Source organism: Oncorhynchus keta, chromosome 9 (assembly GCF_023373465.1).
Source record: "Oncorhynchus keta strain PuntledgeMale-10-30-2019 chromosome 9, Oket_V2, whole genome shotgun sequence".
NCBI lineage: Eukaryota > Metazoa > Chordata > Actinopteri > Salmoniformes > Salmonidae > Oncorhynchus > Oncorhynchus keta.
In genome coordinates, this window is record NC_068429.1 from 26,498,827 (window position 1) to 26,524,222 (window position 25,396).

At 42.2% G+C, this 25,396-nt stretch overlaps 2 protein-coding genes and 1 pseudogene across 4 annotated transcripts in view; 2 read left to right on the forward strand and 1 right to left on the reverse strand.

The window, feature by feature from the left end:
* Nucleotides 1–24,632, forward strand: LOC118387439 (high affinity copper uptake protein 1-like). Of its 2 annotated transcripts, none has more exons than XM_035775789.2 (5): nt 1–185; nt 18,915–19,050; nt 21,721–21,793; nt 21,935–22,103; nt 22,395–24,632. In XM_035775789.2, exons 2-5 carry the CDS (start codon nt 18,934–18,936, stop codon nt 22,594–22,596), a joined length of 561 nt encoding a protein of 186 aa, XP_035631682.1. In that variant the 5' UTR covers nt 1–185; nt 18,915–18,933; the 3' UTR covers nt 22,597–24,632. The 2 variants fall into 2 exon arrangements, with proteins under 2 accessions (XP_035631682.1, XP_035631683.1); XM_035775790.2 differs by lacking the exon at nt 1–185 and adding an exon at nt 14,086–14,228.
* The window catches only part of LOC118387440 (anaphase-promoting complex subunit CDC26-like), a 2,589-nt pseudogene continuing 165 nt past the window's right edge, over nt 22,973–25,396 (reverse strand). The window contains exon 2 of the transcript XR_004826414.2: nt 22,973–25,244. The product of XR_004826414.2 is annotated as an anaphase-promoting complex subunit CDC26-like (transcript). The remainder of the gene's footprint in view (nt 25,245–25,396) is intronic.
* Nucleotides 24,824–25,396, forward strand: part of LOC127931607 (uncharacterized WD repeat-containing protein alr3466-like) — a 5,935-nt gene continuing 5,362 nt past the window's right edge. The window contains exon 1 of the mRNA XM_052524739.1: nt 24,824–24,881. The gene's annotated coding sequence lies outside the window, so the exon portion shown is untranslated. The remainder of the gene's footprint in view (nt 24,882–25,396) is intronic.

Genomic DNA, 25,396 nt, shown 5'->3' on the forward strand with positions numbered 1-25,396 from the left:
TGGTTTGTCAAAAGTCATCTTGCTGTGGTTGTTATACTTAAATGTGACGTGTGCTGTCGGCGTTTTGCCAGTAGAGTAAACGGGAATCTGGACGTTCATTTGAAAGCTCATAGTTAATCATTCGGTTGTGCGTTATTGAGACCAAAGAAAATCCTGCTGGAACCGAGTTCACTATATGTTGTGAGGTAAGCGCGTGCATGCCCAGACTATCCTCTCTCGCTTGTGTTTGACCTCTGTATGAAGCTAGCTACGAGGCAAAGCTAGTAGTCTAGCAAGTACTGGAGTTAACTTGATAGCTAACAAAATATTTTTTGAGGTATCGTGCAACTTCAACCATCTCACAATTTAAGCAAAATGTTCTAAATATCTATCCTGGCGATTGACATCCCATTTTTATCTAATGTATGATTTTCATGAAGTCAGTTGTGGTTGAGAAACACTTTGATTTTTTATTCGCTAGTTACAGTACACAAAACGCTACAGTACTTTGTTGCCAACGACTCATTGATCTCTCCACTTCTAGGTTTCACGTGTCCCTTTCCATTATGCTCTACCTATTCTGAAACAAGTAGCTAGGCTATCAAGACCGTTAGATCAAATTGTCATGCTTGTTAAATTGACATCTTCAGCACAACTACAAACTTAAAATATACTCAATATTTCAATGTGTATTCCCTATTCCACAACTGGAACTTAAGGCAACAAATATGCAACAGTACGTTCTACTAACTTAAATGTTTTAGGCTAATTTAATTGCAGCCTTTTCAGAGCGATGATGAAACATGTAACCAACTGTGGCCCCTATAGGCTCAGTGCACTACGGTAGGATTCCTCTTTCGTTGCTTTTCAAGGCCTATTCCATCTCGGAACACGACCCATTAGTTATCCCCTCTCTGTAACAGACAAGTGGGCATTTTAATGTGCCTACAGACCAAAGGTGCCATGACCTATTGGTAGTTATTTATGGCAGACCAAAAGTACAGTAGAAAAGGTCAAGACCCGACAACCAGAATAAATGTATGTCATCTATTTTATTTCTCATAGTCGGTACTCACTGATTTTATTGTGGTAAGTCTGCTTTTAAATTGCACTTGACAGCCACGGCAAACTGCCCCAATGCACACATCTATGGTCTTCAGAGATTAAGAGGCTGTTCATCAAGATCTGCCCTTCCATCTTTTTTATTTAACTTTCTATTAGATTGCTCTGGAATAACAGAGTAACTCATAACTGGCTTTGTCATATTTTCATTTACTCTCAGATATGTGGATTGGAGGAATGTTTGAGTGGGTCTGAGGGAAACAGTGCCCTATTGTCTCTGTGTATTAGGAGGACAGGGTGACAGTATCCAATGGGCCAGGCTGTCCTCTAGCTCTGTTGTAGTTGGCCCTCTTTCTCATTGGCATCACTCCGATGTGACTGAAACTTGTTTGCCTGGCACGGCCTCTCATTCTCAACAACGGGTTTACTTTACGGACAGACTTATACTTAGGCTAGTTAATGAAGCCAGTAGGGGACAACTATATTTGACTATGACTTAAATTCCATTCGCCAGGCTTAAATGACCCCCTTAGAATTTGAAGTGGATTGTTTTGATCTTGATTATTTCAATCAATAATCAAGATCCAAACAATCACTAAGAATCCACTTCAAATTCTAAGCGGGTCAGTTAAGCCTGGTGGAGGGAATTTAAGTCATAGTCAAATATAGTTGTCCCCTACTGCATTTATTAACTAACCTAAGTATAAGTCTGTCCATAAAGTAAACCCGTTGTTGAGAACGTTTTATGTCCTGCAAACAAAAAAAGCCATTGATCTGTTTCTGGAACTCCCTTGCAGATTTCCTGAAACCATTTGGGTCACACACAACCATTCTATTCCATGAATGGTCCTATATGAGATTCCTACTACTTATAATACACAAAGCAGTGGAATTATAACACAAATGACAGGTACAGTTAAATAAGGCTTAAACACTTGTAAATCAAAGATGGAATGATGAGTGTGATCAGAATGTAATGGAGAAAATCACGTTTGAATTGGCAACCTTTTGGTTATTGTACCTCAACCTGTATTGTTCCACACTATCAGGCTTTAAAAGTTGGAATGTAGGCCTACATTGCCAATGTATTATTTTAGCAAGCCTGTGAAACAACTAGCAAGCTACCCTTTACAGTACTTTATTTGCCTCAAGTAGTGGCTCTTGTGCATTCATTAGGAATGTGTTTGAAGTCTGGCAATTATGCAGCATGTTGGGCAAAATGTGGTAAGTGGTGTACTGTTAACCATGAAAGGATTAGGCTTAGGTCTACTTGATTATGTGGGGTCATTGATTGTGACAGTGCAGTATCGTTTTGATAATATCGCAATGTTATTTTTGCATTAGTTTGCTGTACCTGCACCAAAACTAGTTTGTTACCATCTTTTTAAATAGGTAGCCCATTTGTTAGCAGCACTTTAATTTCAGTGACTGATCAAAACATGGCTCTCTTGTCCCTCTGCAGCAAACATGCGGTGTTGGAACATCGAATCGCAATACATATAAAATTGTGAGATTCACAACATGTATCGTGAGCTCCCTGGCATTTCCCAGCCATAGTACACACACTTGAGTAAATTGTAGTCTTTACTAAATAATTGAATTATCATGTCTAACTACAATGTTTCAGTTTTGTGCAATCATAGAATGTTTTGTTGGTAATTGTCTCAATGCTAATTTTGGTTCCTTACATTTGTACTCTGTGCTATTTACTGCACATTTCATAATTGATTCAGTCACTGTCATCTTTGGTTGGGATTGTTATGAGCCAGTTTTATAAGCTGACCTTTCATAAAAGCTGTACGTCGGCCTTGACACCTTTGACCTACTTTTAATTCATGTTTTTAAAAGCTGGAGGTGAGAATAATAAAAAATAATCCTCAGCAATCTACACAGAGTACCCCATAATGACAAAGCGAAAATAGATTTTTAGACATGTTTACATATATATTAAAAATAAAAGACGGAAATGCCTTATTTACATAAACCCCCCCAACCCCTCTTTTACGCTGCTGCTACTCTCTGTTTATCGTATATGCATAGTCACTTTAACTATACATTCATGTACATACTACCTCAATTGGGCCGACCAGTCAGTGCTCCCGCACATTGGCTAACCGGGCTATCTTCATTGTGTCCCACCCGCCAACCCCTCTTTTACGCTACTGCTACTCTCTGTTCATCATATATGCATAGTCACTTTAACCATATCTATAGGTAAATACTACCTCAAATCAACCTGACTGACCGGTGTCTGTATGTAGCCTCACTACTGTAAATAGCCTAGCTTTTTTACTGTTTTATTTCTTTACCTACCTATTGTTCACCTAATACATTTTTTTGCACTTGGTTAGAGCCTGTAAGTAAGCATTTCACTGTAAGGTGTACACCTGTTGTATTCGGCGCATGTGACAAATACACTTTGGTTTGATTTATTCAGACCCTTTGCTATGAGACTCAATTGAGCTCAGGTGCATCCTGTTTCCATTGATCATCATTGAGCAGTTTCAACAACTTGATTTAGAGTCCACCTGTGGTAAATTCAATTGATTGGAGATTATTTGGAAAGGCACGCACCTGTCTATATAAGGTCCCACAGTTGACAGTGCATGTCAGAGCAAAAACCAGGCCATGAGGTCGAAGGAATTGTCCGTAGAGCTCCGAGACCAGGTTGTGTTGAGGCACAGATCTGGGGAAGAGTACCAAAAAATGTCTGCAGCATTGAAGGTCCCTAAGAACAGTGGCCTCCATCATTCTTAAATGGAAGAAGTTTGCGACCACCAAGACTCTTCCTAGAGCAGGCTGCCTGGCCAAATTGAGCCTTTGGTCAGGGAGGTGACCAAGATCCCGAGGGTCACTTTAACAGAGCTACAGATTTCCTCTGTGGAGATGGGAGAACCTTCCAGGAGGACAACCATCTTTGCAGCAGTCCACCAATCAGGCCTTTATGGTAGGGCACCCAGACGGAAGCCACTCCTCTGTAAAAGGCAAATGACAGCCCGCTTGGATTGCCAAAAGGCATCTGGCTCTCAGACCATGAGAAACCAGATTCTCTGGTCTGATGAAACCAAGACTGTACTCTTTTTGCCTGAATGCCAAGTGTCACATCTGGAGGAAACCTTGCTCCATCCCTACAGTGAAGTGTGGTGGTAGCATCATGCTGTGGCGGGGTTTTTCAGCGGTAGGGACTGAAAGACTAGTCCGGATCAAGGGAAAGATTAACGGAGCAAAGTACAGAGCGATCCTTGATGAAAACCTGCTCAGGACTTCAGACTGGGGCAAAGGTTCACCTTCCAACAGGACAACGACCCCAAGCACACAGTGAAGATAATGCTGGAGTGGCTTCGAGACAAGTCTCTGAATGTCCTTGAATGACCCAGCCAGAGCCCGGACTTGAACCCGATCGAACATCCTTTGGAGAGACCTGACAATAGCTGTGCAGTGACCCTCCCCATCCAACCTGACAGAGCTTGAGACGATCAGCAGAGAAGAACGGAAGAAACTCTCCAAATACAGGTGTGCCAAGCTTGTAGCTTCATATCCAATAAGACTTGAGGCTGTAATCGCTGCCAAAGGTGCTTCAACAAAGTACTGAGTAAAGGGTCTGAATACTTATGTAAATGTGATATTTCTGTTTTTTCTATTTAATACATTTGCAAAAATTAGTCTGTCGTTTATGGGGTATTGTGTGTAGATTGAGCTTTATTCTTTTGAATCCATTTTAGAATAAGTAATGTAGCATGAATTTTTCCATATTTTGTTATCTGAATACTTTCCGAATGCACTGTACATGCAATATTCCCTCCAATGTTTTGTCACTGAGCAAATTTCAGGTCCCGCTGAGTGCAAACTTCAATAAGCTACGTAGCCAATAGGCACTGCACTCGACGCATTTATGAAATTGCTTATTCCAGTTACTAATAAGCATGTACCAATTAAAACCTCTTAGCACACGGATCCCATTATCGGGATCAAAATCGACAACATCCGGTGAATCTGGAGTGCGCCAAATGACAAAATTGTAATATTAAACATTCATCAAATCAAATTTATTTATATAGCCCTTTGTACATCAGCTGATATCTCAAAGTGCTGTACAGAAACCCAGCCTAAAACCCCAAACAGCAAGCAATGCAGGTGTAGAAGCACGGTGGCTAGGAAAAACTCCCTAGAAAGGCCAAAACCTAGGAAGAAACCTAGAGAGGAACCAGGCTATGTGGGGTGGCCAGTCCTCTTCTGGCTGTGCCGGGTGGAGATTATAACAGAACATGGCCAAGATGTTCAAATGTTCATAAATGACCAGCATGGTCGAATAATAGTAAGGCAGAACAGTTGAAACTGGAGCAGCAGCATGGCCAGGTGGACTGGGGACAGCAAGGAGTCATCATGTCAGGTAGTCCTGGGGCATGGTCCTAGGGCTCAGGTCCTAGGAGAACGCACACTTAGATTCACACAGGACACCGAATAGGACAGGAGAAGTACTCCAGATATAACAAACTGACCCTAGCCCCCCGACACAAACTACTGCAGCATAAATACTGGAGGCTGAGACAGGAGCGGTCAGAAGACACTGTGGCCCCATCCGAGGACTCCCCCGGACAGGGCCAAATAGGAAGGATATAACCCCACCCACTTTGCCAAAGAACAGCCCCCACACCACCACATTCATGAACATACAAGTGTCTTACATCATTTAAAAGCTTAACTGCTTGTTAATCCAACCGCGTTGTCAGATTGCAAAACGGCTTTCCGGCAAAAGCACACCATGTGATTATCTGAGGACAGTGCCCCACATCAAAATACTTTTTCAAACCAGCACAGGCGTCAAAATCCAAAATAGCTCAACTAAAGCACTTACCTTTGAAGATCGTCCTCTGTTTGCAATCCCAAGGGTCCCAGCTACACAATGAATGGTTGTTTGTGTTGATAAAGTCCTTCTTTATATCCCAATAGTTGGTGCGCTTGATTCAGTCATCCACTCGTTCAACATGCATACAAACAAATCCAAAAAGTTTAAGTTTGTCCAAATTAGTCAAACGATGTTTCTAATTAATCCTCAGGTACTCAAATTTGATTGTTTATTTAGATATTTAAGACTGAGAATAGTATGTTCAATAGGGAAGATAAATAACGCAACAAGACTACTTTTCTTATTAGTCACCTTGGGAAAAACATTTATTTGTATCTCCCATAGACTAGCATTGAAATGGCCTGTGACACCCCCCCATCCAATGCTACCAATTATATGCGTATCCTTCTGGGCCTGAGTAACAGGCAGTTTACTTTGGGCAAGTCATTCATCTTAACTTCCTAACACTGCCCCCTAGCCCTAAGAGCTTTTAAGAAAATGACTGTAAAAACTGTTAAATCCCAGTTGATTGAATTTTTAAAATTGTATGGTTGAGAGGGATGATGCAGAAGGAATTGAAAATAAGTCTGGCTGCACAACTGATTGGCAAACTTATTGCAAATTGAGATCATTTGACTAAATTGATAAAAAGAAGAAACTACACTATGAAACAAAGATGAATGATGGTATAAAAAAAAAGCTTTGGATCACCTTAAATGAAATTCTTGGAAAAAAGGCACATTCAGCCCCATCATTCATTGAATCAGATGGCTCCTTTGTAACAAAACCAACTGATATTGCCAATTACTTTCATGATTTTTTAAAAATTGTTAAGATTAGCAAATTTAGGCATGACATGCCAGCAACAAATGCAGACACTACACATCCAAGTAGATCTGACCAAATTATGAAATTCAAGCATTGTAATTTTAAATTCTGTGAAGTTAGTGTCGAAGAGGTGAAGAATTGATTGTTCTCTATCAACAATGACAAGCCACCGGGGTCTGACAACTTGTATGGAAAATTACTGAGGATAATAGCGGATGATATTGCCACTCCTATTTGCCCTATTTTCACTTTAAGCCTACTAGCATGTGTGTGCCCCCTGGCCTGGAGGGAAGCAAAAGTAAATCCTCTACATAAGAATGGTAATGCCCCCTTTACCATTCAGCCTGTTACCTTCCCGTAGTAACCTTTTGGAAAAAAGTGTTTGACCATATACAATGCTATTTCAAAGTAAACCTATTGACGACAAACTTCCAGCATGCTTATAGAGAAGGACATTCATCAAGCACAGCACTTACACAAATGACTCATCGGCTGAGAGAAGGGGGGCTGTTTTGTTAGACTTAAGTGTGGCTTTTAACACTTAACAAAGTTGCAGTTAGTTTCAGTGGGTGGCAAGGAGTAAGTTAGTCCCTAAATATTTATATTACTCAAAGCATTGTATTTGGGACAAATTATTCACTAAACCCTAAACCTCAACTACATCTCGTGTGGTCAGGTGCCACAAAAAAGGACGTAGGAAAATTGCAATTGGTTCAGAACCTTATGGAACAGCGGGGACTGTGAAGCAACGCATGCCTCCACACACATATACAAATAGGCAGAGGGTAGCATCATTTGTCTGTTCACTGTAATAATGTATGGGAATAATAATGCAATTTATTTTGTAAAGTGGTTTCTTGTATCAAACAATTTTCAGTCACCTCCTTGTCTGAAAGAGAAGTAGATAAACAGGTAATTGTCAAGCGCTGCATGTTTTTTGTGTGTTTTCTTTCCCCCCAAAAGTCTCATGGAATGTAGGCCCACATTGAACACCCCACATTGGCTGATAGTGTAGGCTGAATGATATAACATGTTAAAATGTTATGGGATGCTGTCAACTTCCAGCTCACGTTTACTGTGAACCCTGAAGTTGTACCCGCATTAAGTTGCAGTTTCAGACTAGAGGTCGACCGATTAATCGGAATGGCCGATTAATTAGGGCCGATTTTTCAAGATTTCATAACAATCGGAAATCAGTATTTTTGGACACCGATTTGGATGATTTAAAAATATATATATATATATTTTTTAAGTACACTTATTTAATCTTTATTTAACTAGGCAAGTCAGTTAAGAACACATTCTTATTTTCAATGATGGCCTAGGAACTAGAGGTCGACCAATTTATGATTTTTCAATACCGATACCGATTAATCTGACTTTGATTTGTTTTTTAAATTAAATTTCTAATAATGACAATTACAACAATACTGAGTTAACACTTTTAACTTAATATAATACATCCATAAAATCAATTAGCCTCAAATAAATAATGAAACATGTTCAATTTGGTTTAAATAATGCAAAAACAGTGTTGGAGAAAGTAAAAGTGCAATATGTGCCATGTAAAAAAGCTAACGTATGAGTTCCTTGCTCAGAACATGAGAACATATGAAAGCTGGTGGTTCCTTTTAACATGAGTCTTCAATATTCCAAGGTAAGAGGTTTTAGGTTGTAGTTAATATAGTATTTATAGGACTATTTCTCTCTATACCATTTGTATTTCATATACCTTTAACTATTGGATGTTCTTATAGGCACTTTAGTATTGCCAGTGTAACAGTATAGCTTCTGTCCCTTCCCCCCTACCTGGGCTCGAACCAGGAACACATCGACAACAGCCACACTCGAAGCAGCGTTACCCATCACTCCACAAAAGCCACAACCCTTGCAGAGCAAGGGGAGTAACTACTCCAAGTCTCAGAGCGAGTGACATTTGAAATGCTGTTAGTGCGCACCCCGCTAACTAGCTAGCCATTTCACATCGGTTACACCAGACTTTAGGCTGATAGGCTTGAAGTCATAAACAGTGCTGTTTTTGCGAGGAGCTGCTGGCAAAACGCACGGAAGTGCTGTTTGAATGAATGATTACGGACCTGCTGCTGCTCAGTCAGACTGCTCTATCAAATCAGACTTAATTATAACATGATAACACACAGAAATACAAGCCTTAGGTCATTAATATGGTCCAATCTGGAAACTCATTTGGAAAACAAAATGTTTATTCTTTCAGTGAAATACGGACCTTTACCTTATTTTATCTTACGGGTGGCATCCCTAAGTCTAAATATTATTGTTACATTGCACAACCTTCAATGTTATGTCATAATTGCGTACAATTCTGGAAAATTTGTTCGCAATGAGCCAGGCGGCCCAAACTGTTGCATATACACTGACTCTGCGTGCAATGAATGCAATTGACACAATTTCACCTGGTTAATATTGCCTGCTAACCTGGATTTCTTTTAGCTAAATATGCAGGTTTAAAAATATATACTTCTGTGTATTGATTTTAAGAAAGGCATTGGTGTTTGGTTGGGTACAGTCCAACGATTGTGCTTTTTTCGCAAAAGCGCTTTTGTTAAATCATCCCCCAGCGTTGCATCGATTATATGCCAGGCAGGACATGCTAGATAAACTAGTAATATCATCAACCATGTGTAGTTATAACTAATGATTGTGATTGATTGATTTTAAGATAAGTTTAATGCTAGCGAGCAACTTACCTTGGCTTCTACTGCAGTCCCGTAACAAGTCTCCTTGTGGAGTGCAACGAGAGGCAGGTGGTTATAGCGTTGGACTAGTTAACTGTAAGGTTGCAAGATTGGATCCCCCCCCGAGCTGACAAGGTGAAAATCTGTGGGTTTCTTTTTTTTTTTTTTTTTTCACACCAGGTAGGCTAGTTGAGAACAAGTTCTCATTTGCAACTGCGACCTGGCCAAGATAAAGCATAGCAGTGTGAACAGACAACAGAGTTACACATGGAGTAAACAATTAACAAGTCAATAACACAGGAGAAAAAAGAGGGGAGTCCAATGTGTGCAAAAGGCATGAGGTAGGCAAATAATTACAATATTGCAGATTAACACTGGAGTGATAAATGATCATGTACAGGTAGAGATATTGGTGTGCAAAAGAGCAGAAAAGTAAATACATAAACTGTGGGGATGAGGTATGTGAAAATGGGTGGGCTATTTACCAATATACTATGTACAGCTGCTCAGATAGCTGATGTTTGAAGTTGGTGAGGGAGATGAAAGTCTCCAACTTAAGCGATTTTTGCAGTTCGTTCCAGTCACAGGCAGCAGAGTACTGGAACGAAAGGCGGCTGAATGAGGTGTTGGCTTTAGGGATGATCAGTGAGATACACCTGCTGGAGCGCGTGCTACGGATGGGTGTTGCCATCGTGACCAGTGAACTGCGATAAGGCGGAGCTTTACCTAGCATGGCCTTGTAGATGACCTGGAGCCAGTGGGTCTGGCGACAAATATGTAGCGAGGGTCAGCCGACTAGAGCATACAAGTCGCAGTGGTATAAGGTGCTTTAGTGACAAAACGGATGGCACTGTGATAAACTGCATCCAGTTTGCTGAGTAGAGTGTTGGAAGCAATTTTGTAGATGACATCGCCGAAGTCGAGGATCGGTAGGATAGTCAGTTTTACTAGGGTAAGCTTGGCAGCGTGAAGGAAGGAGTGAAGGAGGCTTTGTTGCGGAATAGAAAGCCGACTCTTGATTTGATTTTCGATTGGAGATGTTTGATATGGGTCTGGAAGGAGAGTTTGCAGTCTAGCCAGACACCTAGGTACTTATAGATGTCCACATATTCAAGGTCGGAACCATCCAGTGTGGTGATGCTAGTCGGGCATGCGGGTGCAGGCAGCGATCGGTTGAAAAGCATGCATTTGGTTTTACTAGCGTTTAAGAGCAGTTGGAGGCCACGGAAGGAGTGTTGTATGGCATTGAAGCTCGTTTGGAGGTTAGATAGCACAGTGTCCAATGACGGGCCGAATGTATATAGAATGGTGTCGTCTGCGTAGAGGTGGATCAGGGAATCGCCCGCAGCAAGAGCAACAACATTGATATATACAGAGAAAAGAGTCGGCCCGAGAATTGAACCCTGTGGCACCCCCATAGAGACTGCCAGAGGACCGGACAGCATGCCCTCCGATTTGACACACTGAACTCTGTCTGCAAAGTAATTGGTGAACCAGGCAAGGCAGTCATCCGAAAAACCGAGGTTACTGAGTCTGCCGATAAGAATATGGTGATTGACAGAGTCGAAAGCCTTGGCAAGGTCGATGAAGACGGCTGCACAGTACTGTCTTTTATCGATGGCGGTTATGATGTCGTTTAGTACCTTGAGTGTGGCTGAGGTGCACCCGTGACCGGCTCGGAAACCAGATTGCATAGCGGAGAAGGTACGGTGGGATTCGAGATGGTCAGTGACCTGTTTGTTGACTTGGCTTTCGAAGACCTTAGATGGGCAGGGCAGGATGGCTATAGGTCTAACAGTTTGGGTCCAGGGTGTCTCCCCCTTTGAAGAGGGGCATGACTGCGGCAGCTTTCCAATCCTTTGGGATCTCAGACTATATGAAAGAGAGGTTGAACAGGCTGGTAATAGGGGTTGCGACAATGGCGGCGGATAGTTTCATAAATAGAGGGTCCAGATTGTCAAGCCCAGCTGATTTATACGGGTCCAGGTTTTGCAGCTCTTTCAGAACATCTGCTATTTGGGTAAAGGAGAACCTGGAGAGGCTTGGGCGAGGAGCTGCGGGGGGGGGGGCGGAGCTGTTGGCCGAGGTAGGAGTACCCAGGCGGAAGGCATGGCCAGCCGTTGAGAAATGCTTGTTGAAGTTTTCGATAATCATGGATTTGTCGGTGGTGACAGTGTTCCCTAGCCTCAGTGCAGTGGGCAGCTGGGAGGAGCTGCTCTTGTTCTCCATGGACTTCAGTGTCCCAGAACTTTTTGGAGTTGGAGCTACAGGATGCAAACTTCTGCCTGAAGAAGCTGGCCTTAGCTTTCCTGACTGACTGCGTGTATTGGTTCCTGACTTCCCTGAACAGTTGCATATCATGGGGACTGTTCGATGCTATTGCAGTCCGCCACAGGATGTTTTTGTGCTGGTCGAGGGCAGTCAGGTCTGGATTGAACCAAGGGCTGTATCTGTTCTTGGTTCTGCATTTTTTGAACGGAGCATGCTTATCTAAAATGGTGAGGAAGTTACTCTTAAAGAATGACCAGGCATCCTCAACTGACGGGATGAGGTCAATGTCCTTCCAGGATACCCGGGCCAGGTCGATTAGAAAGGCCTGCTCACAGAAGTGTTTTAGGGAGCGTTTGACAGTGATGAGGGGTGGTCGTTTGACTGCGGCACCGTAGCGGATACAGGCAATGAGGCAGTGGTCGCTGAGATCCTGGTTGAAGACAGCGGAGGTGTATTTGGAGGGCCAGTTGGTCAGGATGACGTCTATGAGGGTGCCCTTGCTTACAGAGTTAGGGTTGTACCTGGTGGGTTCCTTGATGATTTGTGTGAGATTGAGGGCATCTAGCTTAGATTGTAGGACTGCCGGGGTGTTAAGCATATCCCAGTTTCGGTCACCTAACAGAACAAACTCTGAAGCTAGATGGGGGGCAATCAATTCACAAATGGTGTCCAGGGCACAGCTGGGAGTTGAGGGGGGTCGGTAGCAGGCGGAAACAGTGAGAGACTTATTTCTGGAGAGTAATTTTCAGAATTAGTAGTTCGAACTGTTTGGGTATGGACCTGGAAAGTATGACATTACTTTGCAGGCTATCTCTGCAGTAGACTGCAACTCCTCCCCCTTTGGCAGTTCTGTCTTGACGGAAGATGTTATAGTTGGGTATGGACATCTCTGAATTTTTGGTGGCCTTCCTGAGCCAGGATTCAGACACGGCAAGGACATCAGGGTTAGCAGAGTGTGCTAAAGCAGTGAGTAAAACAAACTTAGGGAGGAGGCTTCTGATGTTGACATGCATGAGGATTTTTCGATCACAGAAGTCAACAAATGAGGGTGCCTGGGGACTTGCAGGGCCTGGGTTTACCTCCACATCACCCGCGGAACAGAGAAGGAGTAGTATGAGGGTGCGGCTAAAGGCTATCAAAACTGGTCGCCTAGAGTGTTTGGGACAGAGAATAAGAGGAGCAGGTTTCTGGGCATGGTAGAATATATTCAGGGCATAATGCGCAGACAGGGGTATGGTGGGTTGCGGGTACAGCGGAGGTAAGCCCAGGCACTGGGTGATGATGAGAGGTTTTTATCTCTGGAGATGCTGGTTGTAATGGGTGAGGTCACCGCATATGTGGGAGGTGGGACAAAGGAGGTATCAGGGGTATGAGGAGTGGGACTAGGGGCTCCATTGTGAACTAAAACAATGATAACTAACCTGAGCAACAGTATACAAGGCATATTGACATTTGAGAGAGCCATACAGCGAGGCATACAGTAATCACAGGTGTTGAATTGGAAAAGCTAGCTAAAACAGTGGGTGAGACAACAGCTGATCAACTAGCACAACAACAGCAGGTAAAATGGCATTGACTAGGCAACGGGGCCGACAGATAAAACAAACAAGCAGAATGGAGTACCGTGATTAATGGACAGTCCAGCGTGCATCAGCTATGTAGTCAAGTGATCAGAGTCCAGGGGGCAGCGGTGGATGGGGCAGGGGGGCTGGACTGGCGAGTGTTATCCAGGTTTAAAAAAACTAACAATGACTAAATAGCTTGTAGCTAGTTCGCTGGTTAGCTTCTGGAGGTTCTTGAGTGTGTTCTAAAAATTAAAAATAATAGCGATTCCGTATCACATTGGGTGAGGCAGGTTTCCGGAAGGTATAAACAAATGTTTGTTTTTTTAAATCGGGAAGAGATAGAAAGTACATATGGGCCACTGCGTGTTTGGGACGCGGCGATGCAGGCCTGTGCTAACAAGCTAACAGATTAGCAGGCCGGGGTAAACAAGGTAGTAGTTAGCGGACCTGGGCTAAACAAGCTAGCAGTTAGCATGCCGAATTAGCAAGCAAGGAGATAGCCTTTGGGGGACGTCGCGATGGGGTGAGTCCGGGGATAAAAAATAAATAGGTCCGTTATGCTCTGGTTAGCGTCGCGTTGTTCGAACTGGCCAGAGCTTTCCGAGCTGAAGGTTAGCTGATGACCGGTTAGCTGAAGACCGCTAGCATAGCGGATGTGTTTTTTAAAGGGGCAATCCGCAGTTGCTACATTCATTTTTGGGGAGGGGGAGGCACCATGTTATTGGCTGGATCAAAGAAAATGAGAGGCAGAATGGTCACATGAGGCGGACAGTCATGAGAAGGCAGATTAGTGCACTTCGGCATGACTCATTCACTCCCACTCTCTCGAGCAGGCGAGCACACTCAGGATCAGACTACACACCTGTACACATTGATGGGTTGCATGAACACTCGCACACATTGACAAGTATCTTGTCATTGATTTGGCTGTAACAGAAGTTCTGCATGTGGTGAGACATTTGGGTAAGTTAAAAAAATAAAAAACTGGAATAACAATATTTCATATCAATTATCGAATCAAGAATGTTTATGCTACCATTTTAATAATGTACATTTCCTTGTTGTATGAAATGTACTTCTTTGCATGAGCCAATGCATCTTTTTGGTTGTTCTGGAAAAAAGCATGGACTTATTTTCCTGCTTTATGTATAGCCCAACTGAGTGGGCTAATATGAAGGGATTAGGCTAATTAACTGTTACCCACTGTACTTTCACCCACTGAGAGCAGTCTTTTGTAATTTGAGTCCTATCTACATGAATGTTGAAAATCATTATTTGTTGTAACTGTCTTCAAGCATAGTGTAGCCTACTATAGTTTCCACTCGGGTACAAAACAGTTTACTGATGATTTACTTTGGTTAAGGATCAGAGTTCTTACGTTTATGATTCCAAGGACTTGCAGGAACATTTCACAATGGCTTTTATAACCTCATGTGGAGTGTGATTATATTCACAGTTCTTTGAACTCTGAGAGACAAAGTGCTGTGTAACACGACTTTAGAATGTTCTTGTCTTGCTTTAAAGGGCACAATGGTCTTCTCTTTGGACTTTTCAGCAACTGATAAGAATTTAAGGTTGACTTTGATGGAATGTTTATTTCTAAACCTAAGAAGACTTACGTGTTGGACTTAACGCTAAGAGGGACACCACCCATTATGAATAGCCTGTCTTCATAACACTGTTTTTGAGCATGGTCAATTTCGTTGTACTTGGTCATAATGTCTACCTGCGTCTTGACTGTTTCTTTTGGTGAGGATTAAGCCCTTTGAACATATGGGCCAACTTCTCACTGTGGCAACAACTGAGTCTAGCAGAGCTGAGTAGAAAAATATGAGAACAGATGTCTTGACTGGCAGGTTAATTGATGTGATTTTGGGTCTTTTCATTTTGATTCTCGATGTCTGTTTTCCTTGTCCCCTGATGTCATTGGTTTCTGCCTCAGGGTGTCCCAGACATTTGGTTTAACATGTTTTTCTCTAATTTAATAACATTAATGTCCATTAAGTGGGCATTTATTGGGTTATAAAGGCAGTTTTCTACGGTTGTGGCCTCTGGTTGTTTGGCCATTAAATTAGTAATGGTCCTGGTAGAGCTCTTGAGTCAAATAGCAAATTTTTCCACCTTGATTGATTGCGCACTCATGTAGGGAGTGAAGGTGCTTTCAAGGTGCCATGGCTAGTTGACATGGATGACTCAAACTGTGTATGAAATAGCCTTGGCACACAGTGGTCCGAACTGGCTTCACAGTTCTTGGGGCCATGTGGTTCTGTTTGTAGCCTAAAATGTGCTTTCCTCAATTGAGATACTTTTAACATCCAAACACAACTATAATTAGCCCTAACTACCAGGAATTGCATTATCAATACCTAGATTACAAACTGGCAAAGCTGCAATCGTTATCTCAGCCTACAAATGTTCATAGTCCAAATACTGTGCTTCTTTTTGCACGTCCTTGATGTCCAAGGAAATGGTTTCAACCAGCATTTACAATACACCCCAGTCAGCGTTCTCCACCAGTGGGTTCAGTACAGTACGTTGAGGGGTTCATGGTTACAACACCTCTTACAACACTTCTCACAATCACCATCTCTCCAAAGTAATAACACTAGGCACTTTGGAGAATTTGACTGACTTGTTTAATTATGGTGTTAACTTTTTAATCAGTGCTAACCCAGGAGCATTAGAGAGGATCTGGGGCTTGTCCTCAAGCTGGTGCTGGTGGCACGGCGCCAAGCCCAGGACCAGGCTACTCCAAGTCTGAGTGGTTACCCCCTTCATCCCTCTGCAAGCTCAGAGTCAAACACAGACCTGGACCTCACTTACATTTGTCGTATACACCTGGAAAATGTAATGTTGGTTGCTTTCCTCATCAAGCAGGAGAGACACTGAATGTTTTGCGCAGGAGGAGAATAAGTAGAAGTCACAAAGTGCTGCTTAGGCCTTAGAGTTTGGGGGGGTGCGTTTGTTTTTGGGCTGATTTCTGTCTCGGCTTCAAACATGAATTTTTGCAACATTTTTGGCACAGCTGAATATCTAGGCCAATTTGGGCGATTCCGTGGGAAGGTTAACCTGAGCATGCCCAAATAAAGTTAAGAATTTCCAAATGAGGTCTATATGTTAGAGTTCTGGCTTTATTTGAAAAGTAGGAAAGTGTATGAATTTTGGCCAATTCAGAGTAGGAGGGCAAGACTCAAAGGCTTTTCAGCCAATCATGTGACCAACCACCCTGTTTCGGGCCTATGTAGAAACATTTTGAAATGGTGTTTCTTACATGGTGTTTCTTACCCCCCCCGCAACAGCCAGTGAAAGTGCAGGGCGCCAAATTCGAAACAACAAAAATCTCATAATTAAAATTCCTCAGGCATACAAGTATTTTACACCATTTTAAAGATAAAATTCTCGTTAATCCAGCCACAGTGGCTGATTTCAAAAAGGATTTACAGCGAAAGCACCACAAACGATTGTTAGGTCACCACCAAGCCACAGAAAATCACAGCCATTTTTTTCAGACAAAGAGAGGAGTCACAAAAAGCAGAAATAGAGAGAATGAATCACTAACCTTTGATCTTCATCAGATGACACTCATAGGACTTAATGTTACACAATACATGTATGTTTTGTTTGATAAAGTTTATATTTATATCAACAAATCTGAGTTTACATTGGCGCATTACGTTCAGTAGTTCTAAAACATGTGGCTCTCTGCAATATCACCACGTCAATTTACAGAAATAAACATTGATAAAGACACGACTATTATACAAACAGATTTCAAAAAAACTTTACGGAAAAAGCAAACCATGTAATAATCTGAGTACAGCGTTCAGACCACAAAGCAGCCAAAAAGATATCTGCCATATTGGGTGGTCGACATTAGTCAGAAATAGCATTATAAATATTCACTTACCTTTGATCTTCATCGGAATCGCAGTTCCACAAATGTTTGTTTTGTTTGATAATGTCCATCATTCATGTCCAAATAGCTTCTTTTGTTGTTAACAAATCCAAAAGCGCGTTCAGGTCCAGCCGAACGTCGGCCGAAAAGTTCAAAAAGTTCCGTTACATCCCGTAGAAACTTGTCAATCATTAGGATATTTTTATCATAAATCTTCAATGTTCCAACCTGAGAATTCCTATGTCTGTCGAAAAGCAATGAAACGAGAGCTAACTCTCTCGTGACCGTGGCTGTGGCAATCTGCCAGACACCTAGCTCATTCCTCTCTCATTCGGTTCCACTTCTAAATACTGTTGACATCTAGTGGAAGCCTTAGGAAGTGCAACAACCAATATCCCATTGTATATACAATAGGGGTTGAGTTTAAAAATAAATAAAAACTACAAGCCTCAGATTTCCCACTTCCTGGTTGGATTTTTCTCAGGTTTTTGCCTGCATACTATTGTTTGTACATATCTGTTATTATATTATATATCTGTTATATTCTGTTATACTCAGACATCATTCAAACAGTTTTAGAAACTTCAGAGTTTTCTATCCAATACTACTAATAATATGCATATATTAGCACCTGGGACAGAGTAGCAGGCAGTTTACTCTGGGCACCTTATTCATCCAAGCTATTCAATACTGCCCCCCTGTCACCAAGAAGTTAAAGGCGCACAGTCAACTTAGTGTATGTAAACTTCTGACCCACTGGAATTGTGATACAGTGAAATCTGTCTAAACAATTGTTGGAAATGCACAAAGTAGATGTCCTTAACCGACTTGCCAAAACTATAGTTTGTTAATAAATGTGTGGAGTGGTTGAAAAACCCGTGTGTGTTTTATATATATATATATATTACACACACACACCATTCAAAAGTTTGGAGTCACACTTAGAAATGTCCTTGTTTTTGAAAGCAAAGCGTGTTTTTTTTTTTTTTTGTTGTTGGTCAATTTAAGTTATTTTTTTATTTTTTTTTAAATGGATCAGAAATAGTTTAAACATTGTTAATGTTGTAAATTACTATTGTTGCTGGAAACAGCATTTTATTTATGGAATATCTACATATGCTTACATAGGCCCATTATCAGCAACCATCACTCCTGTGTTCCAATGGCATGTTGTGTTAGCATGTTGTGTCATTTTTCAATCCTGAAGTACCAAGGACCTTTTAACGTTCCAAATTACCAAAAACTGTTATCATAAATTTTGATGATAATCTTTAACCGTTATGGATGTTAGACTTTACATTTTGTTTTTCCTCTCTAAAGTACTAACGAAAATGACAAATGATAAATGATAGTTTGTGTTCAGACATGCCTTTCCTCCTTAATGAATATCCATGTTTTGACCTATGTCGTACAAACTCAGACTTTTGCTAATATGTTCAGAAAAAGCTTGGCCTACATGTAACACCAATAACGCTTCATATTTGAGTTTTACAACATGCCAATATTTAGAAGTCTGCTTTCATGAGTATACACCCCCCCAAGGTGTACTGTAGACGCACACATCAAACGTTTCATTTATATTTGCTTTGTCCATTCTTTGAAACATTAAGATGTGATTTTTGTATGCAAATGTAATGTTCATACTGCTGGAATCACCTACCTACAACAAAAACAAGCTGTCATTGACAAATGTGTGTAAAGGTGAGAAGTATGCGTGACGTATTATTTTTGTCTCTATTTCCTGGTTCTTGCAGTACTACATTCGAGACGAACATGGACCACACGAACCATGACCATGACCACAGCAAAATGGCTGGCAGCATGGCTCCTCCCATGGTCACAGGCTCCCACGAGGATCATCTAGGGGGAGGTGGAGGGGGCCATATGATGGTGAGTGAGCTTGGCACTCTGAAAAAGAAATCAGTCACACACTAATTTCTCTCTGTTACAATGTGGGATGTACTTATGCTTGATCCAGCAATGCGGTCCGGAGGCGGTGACGCAATTGCGGGGGCCAATTCAAGCTCTGTACTGCATCGCCGTGCTCCTCCCAAAAAATGTTCATAATTCTGAGGGCTCCGTATAGCTCCTCATTGATATGATTGGTTGACAGTATGTGGGGGTGGTACATCCTGCATAAACACAAACTCACTCCCGTAACAACTTCCTCCACAACAGCTCTGCTCCACGAAATGCAAGAATTACGAATGCCCTGACTTTTGAAGAGGCCGTATCGCAGTTAATGCTATATGTTCAATGCAGACACTGTAATGACCATAAATGGGCTTTTAGGCTTATCACCCCATCTCTGCACTTCCTACGACCTCCTCACAAAGTTGTAAATCTGATTCAGATGAATGGTTTTAATTCAACTCTAGTTCAAACGGCCTGCTTGACATTTCTCTCTGCTGTGTGAGCTGAATCAAATGAAATGTTATTGGTCACATACACATGGTTAGCAGATGTTATTGGTCACATACACATGGTTAGCAGATGTTATTGGTCACATACACATGGTTAGCAGATGTTATTGGTCACATACACATGGTTAGCAGATGTTATTGCAAGTGTAGCGAAAAGACTTTGCTTCTAGTTCCTACAGTCCAGCAATATCTAACTAGTAATATCTAACAATGCCACCGCAAAACCTAATACACACGTCTAAGTAAAGGAATGGAATAATGTATAAATATATGGATGAGCAATGTCAGAGCGGCATAGGCTAAGATGCAATAGATAGTATAGAATACATATGAGATGATTAATGCAAGATATACAGTTGAAGTCGGAAGTTTACATAAACTTAGGTTGGAGTCATTAAAACTTGTTTTTCAACCACTCCACAAACTTCTTGTTAACAAACTATAGTTTTGGCAAGTCGGTTAGGACATCTACTTTGTGCATGACACAAGTAATTTTTCCAACAATTGTTTAGACAGATTATTTTACTTATTCACTGTATCACAATTCCAGTGGGTCAGAAGTTTACATACACTAAGTTGACTGTGCCGTTAAACAACTTGGAAAATTCCATAAAATTATGTCATGGCTTTAGAAGCTTCTGATAGGCTAATTGATGTAATTTGAGTGAATTGGAGGTGTACCTCTGGATGTATTTCAAGGCCTATGGGTTCAAGTCTGTATATAGGTAGCATCCTCTCTCAGCTAGTGATGGCTGTTTAACAGTCTGATGGCCTTGAGATTGAAAAATAGCTTCTATCTCTCTGCTTTGATGCACCTGTACTGAACATGCAGCTGCTCGGGTGGATGTTGTCCTTGATTATCTTTTTGGCCTTCCTGTGACATCGGGTGTTGTAGGTGTCCTGGAGGGCAGGTAGTTTCCTCTGGTGAGCCCTGCGGTTGTGGGCGTTGCAGTTGCTGTACCATACAGTGATACAGCCCAACAGGATGCTCACAATCGCGCAAGTTTTAGGTGACAAGCCAAATTTCTTCAGCCTCCTGAGGTTGAAGAGGCGCTGTTGCGCCTTCACACCGTCTGTGTGGGAGGACCATTTCTGTTTGTCCTTGATGTGTACGCAGAGGAACTTAACTTTCCATCGTCTCTACTGCTGTCCTGTGCATAGGGGGGTGCTCCCTCTGCTGTTTCCACGATCATCTCTGTTTTGTTGACGTTGTGATGTTATTTTCCTGACACCACACTCTTGAGTGCCCTCCCCTCCCTGCAGGCTGTCTCGTCGTTGTTGGTAATCAAGCCTGCTACTGTTGTCGTCTGCAAACCTGATGATTGAGTTGGAGGCGTGCATGGCGAACAGGGAGTACAGGAGGGGGCTAAGCACTCACCCTTGTGGGGCCCCAGTGTTGAGGATCAGTGAAGTGGAGATGTTTCCCACATTCACCCCCTGGGAGCGGCCTGTCAGGAAGTCCAGGACCCAGTTGCACAGGGTGGGGGTTCAGACCCAGGGCCTCAAGCTTAATGGTGAGCTTGGAGGATACTATGGTGTTGAATGCTGAGCTGTAGTCAATGAACAACATTCTTACATAGGTATTCCTCTTGTCCAGATGGGATAGGGCAGTGTGATGGCAATTGCATCGTCTGTGGATCTATTGGGGGCAGTAAGCAAATTGAAGTGGGTGTAGGGTGACCGGTGGTGCTACGAGGCAATAGTCATTTAGTTTAGATACCTTTGCATTCTTGGGTACAGGAACAATGGTGGCCCTCTTGAAGCATGTGGGAACATCAGACTGGGATAGGAAGGGATTGAATATGTCTGTAAACACACCTGCACATCTGTGCATGCTCTGACGACGCGGCTATGGATGCCGTCTGGGCCAGCAGCCCTGCGAGGGTTAACACATTTAAATGTCTTACTCACGTCGGCCACAGAGGAGAGCCCACAGTCCTTGGTAGCTGGCCGCGTCAGTGGCACTCTTGTTATCCTCAAAGCGGGCAAAGAACATGTTTAGCTCGTCTAGCAGCAAGACGTCGGTGTCTGCGTCGTGGCTGATTATCCGTTTGTAGTCCGTGTTTGTCTGTAAACCCCTTGGCTCTATAGGTGTGATACAATTTTTTTTCAATTGTTTTCTGTCCCTCTTCTCCAGAAAATGACCTTCTACTTTGGCTACACAAACGTGGAGCTGCTGTTTGCCAGCCTTGTCATCAACACACCTGGAGGTAAGTTGTTCCCAGAATGTATTTTCAGACTTGAAATGTAATGCAAAAAGTATTTTATGTATTGACCATTGATTATTCATAAAACTAAAAATAATATTGGTTAGATAGTCAGTCAATTATTTAACATGTCTCCTCTTTCAGAGATGGTGGCGGCCTGCTTTGGTTGTTTCCTGCTGGCTGTGCTCTACGAGGGTCTTAAGATTGGCAGGGAGTTCCTGCTGAGGAGGAACCAGGTCAACGTGCGTTACAACTCCATGCCTGTCCCGGGGGCAGACGGCACCATGGTCATGGAGACCCACAAGACTGTAGGGTAAGTTAGACAACCAAGCAACAGGACTCCTTACTAACTGGACACATAGTAGTACTGCAGTGAAGTGGTCCATTTTACACCCCAATAATGAGAATTCTAGACATTGCAGTTACAAGGGCTACGCGCTCCATATCAACTTGCAGTAGGAAAATGTGAAGCCTCACTGTATGTGGGGAATGTTGTAGATAGAACAGGAGTTTTTAAATGGCTTAGTTTGCCACTAACACCTGACTTGCAGAGTGCTGTCAATTAGTTTATTTTAACCATCCTGTTTCCCCCTCTCCCCTGCAGCCAGCGGATGCTGAGTATGGCACACTTGCTGCAGACGGTGTTACACATCATCCAGGTGGTGGTCAGCTATTTCCTCATGTTGGTCTTCATGACCTACAATGCTTATCTGTGTATCGCCGTTGCAGCCGGGGCAGGCGTCGGATACTTCTTATTCAGCTGGAAAAAGGCTGTGGTTGTTGATATCACCGAACACTGTCACTAATAGCCCCCCCCCCCGGTCTCTCTTCATCCTCCACCCACACACACACATACATTCACACACAGGTATTCTCCATTTAATCGTCATCATCATGCATCCAGTTTTATATACGTTTATCTTATTTAAATGGTTCACGTTGTCACACAAAAGTTGCTTGATGGAAAATGTGAATTACGACTGAGCTTTTACATTTGTGACATTCAAGTCTGTCCTTTTAGTAGGTCCAGAAGACTACCCTCGACAACTAGCATGATGTTGGTATTCCAAATGCTGGCTTCTGTTATACCAACACCACTCCTGTCTGGCTCCACAGCTCTGTCAAGGGCCAAACATCCACTTCCCCCAGTAGTGCCATTCTTCCATTCTGTTTTTGTTATTGCGCAACAACCAGTGCAGGTTCATCCTTGTAGCACTGGGGCTCTAGGCTCTTCTACTCAGAGGGCTATTTATGACCCTTACATCCTTTCTCATTGAAGATCATTGTGAATAGGGCCCAGAGTTTTTCCTGACCCCACCTGGGCCCACGTTAAAGCCAATGTGTTCTTCTGAAGCCTTGTCATATCTGCATTCCATCTGACAATCTGGGGGCGGAGGGGGGTCTAACATAATCAGGGTCTCTCAACTACAGGAGTCAAAGGTCATACTTGGGATTGTGTGGAGATGGTGGGGCAGCTCTGGCTGTATGACTAAGCCTTACTAAACCCTTTGCCTTAAAGGAGGGAAACATGACAGCCTAGGCCAACTGTAGTCTACTGACAAGTGCCAGTGCTATTTTAAAGAAGTTTGTCCAGTGGACAAGCAGTCAAGTACAGTACACTTTAAATGTTGTGTGATTATATACATTAGTGTAATGCAGCAGAGCGCGGCAACCTTTGAGACCCTCTTCATGAGACACACTGCTATGCTGTGTTCAATTTTGGTAGTTTATGAATGACAACCTCATTATTTACCAATGACACTTGGCACTCGAAGGTTTGATCTGACACACAAATGTAAATTGCTCTTGTACATCAAGAAGCCAATATAAAATGTTCATTATATAACTTGGGAGTAACTTTTGGTGCATTCATTCAATAGGCTTAAATTAGTTCACATGTCAACACAACATGGACACTAGTTTCCTTATTGGAGCAAGTGCTCAGATCCCAAGGGCAAGCAGGGAACTGGGAAAGTACGAGGATGGATCTAGTGCTTTCTCAGACTGGCCTAGTAACATGATTACTGCACCTCTTGTGACCTATCGGTGCTTACGCCTCACAGTTCACACTTTGACAGGAGGGGATATCTATGAAGTAGAACCTAAAGAGAAAGTTGTATTTTTAGTTTCTTGATTATATTTTTTTTCATCTCTGAGAAATGACTAGTAAATGTTTATCAGTTGCCTAAAGCTGTGTTTTACACAGGCAGTCTGATTCTGATCTTTTAATGATTTGGCAATAGAGCTGATTTGATTGGTTAAAAGACCAATTAGCGGAAATTTCAGAATTGTCTGTCTCTGTAGACCGGCAGCCCAATTCTGATTTTGTTTGTTTGTTGTTGCACTCAGTTAATTGGTCTTTTGACCAATCAGATCTGGAAAAATATTGGTTGTAGAAAGATCTGATGTGATTGGTCAAAAGACCAATTAGTGAGAAATATCAGAATTGAGCTGCTTGTCTAAACACAGCCTTAGTGATGTGCTGTGCCTGGTTTGAGGGTCAAATTCCTAGTTGCTATAACTGAATTTAACTGCAGCACATCCTCATTACATTACAATCAAGCCAGGGACATTAATAGTTGGTGTATACTTGAACATATTATAACTGTTTCTGCTTTACCACATGGGATCATGTATCAAAATGTATTATTATAGTCTACTATACATCTCGAGCGTTGAAGTTAATGGGCCAAAACAGCAGTGGGAGTCTGACTGCCACTCCAGCGCAGCAACAGTGTGAACATTACCTGGACTGTAAAGTCCACAGACATGTCTGTATAGTATGACGTATTTACAGTGCTGTAATCATCTAGAGAAAGTAATAAATGGTATCATTCAAGAACTGTATGTTTGATTCTGTTGCATTCTCATAATGCAGCCTTGAAGGCCAATAAAACTACAATCATACCATTCTAAGTAATAACTGATTAGTTATCAAGTCCATTCCATTGTGCCCCAAAGATGCTACCTTCACCTTCCTGGGACTACCAAGTCTGGATTTGTGTAATGGAGGGAAACCACTACAACTGCTCCCATGAAACATATTGTACGAAAGGCCACACGCTTTGCATCGCAAGTCATAACATTTCAGGTAAATGCAACAACATTACTTTAGAAGATGTGTGTTATAAGCAAAACATCATCCTCAAACTACATATTTCTTTGTGAAGAGAATTCTGACCTCAGGCAAGCACACAAGTATCCCTGACCATGTCAATAGCATTGTTACTGTGCCATCCACACACCAACACTGGTTTGAGCAGTCTTGTTAATGTGCCTATTAGGAACCTAAAACTGCAGGTTTCCAAAGAGTGAGGGCAAGGTGTTGGGTTTAGGATGGGGCTTGTAGCTTCTTCTCTCGTTGATCATCTGTTCCCGTGTCTTCCCATCCCCTGTTCCACCGCTGGCCCCCACCATATTACTTCATCGCTTCATCGCTCTGTTTTTTCCGAATCTGAGGGGGGGCGTAGGTTGTTAGACAGAAGTTTTGTTATGTATAATTCATGTAAAAAAAATTAAGTGCTTTTCCTCACACCCAAGGCGCGGATTTTATGCCAATCAAGCGTTTCTTAAAGTTAATTAGGAATTTAAGAAACGGGTTGCAGG

Bases quoted from the DNA above. Each gene is read 5' to 3' on its own strand.
- LOC118387439 (XM_035775789.2), top strand. From the start codon at position 18,934: ATGGACCACACGAACCATGACCATGACCACAGCAAAATGGCTGGCAGC. The intron at 21,794-21,934 runs GTAAGTTGTTCC...CTCCTCTTTCAG, and splicing joins TGTCATCAACACACCTGGAG to AGATGGTGGCGGCCTGCTTT. The intron at 22,104-22,394 runs GTAAGTTAGACA...TCTCCCCTGCAG, and splicing joins GAGACCCACAAGACTGTAGG to CCAGCGGATGCTGAGTATGG.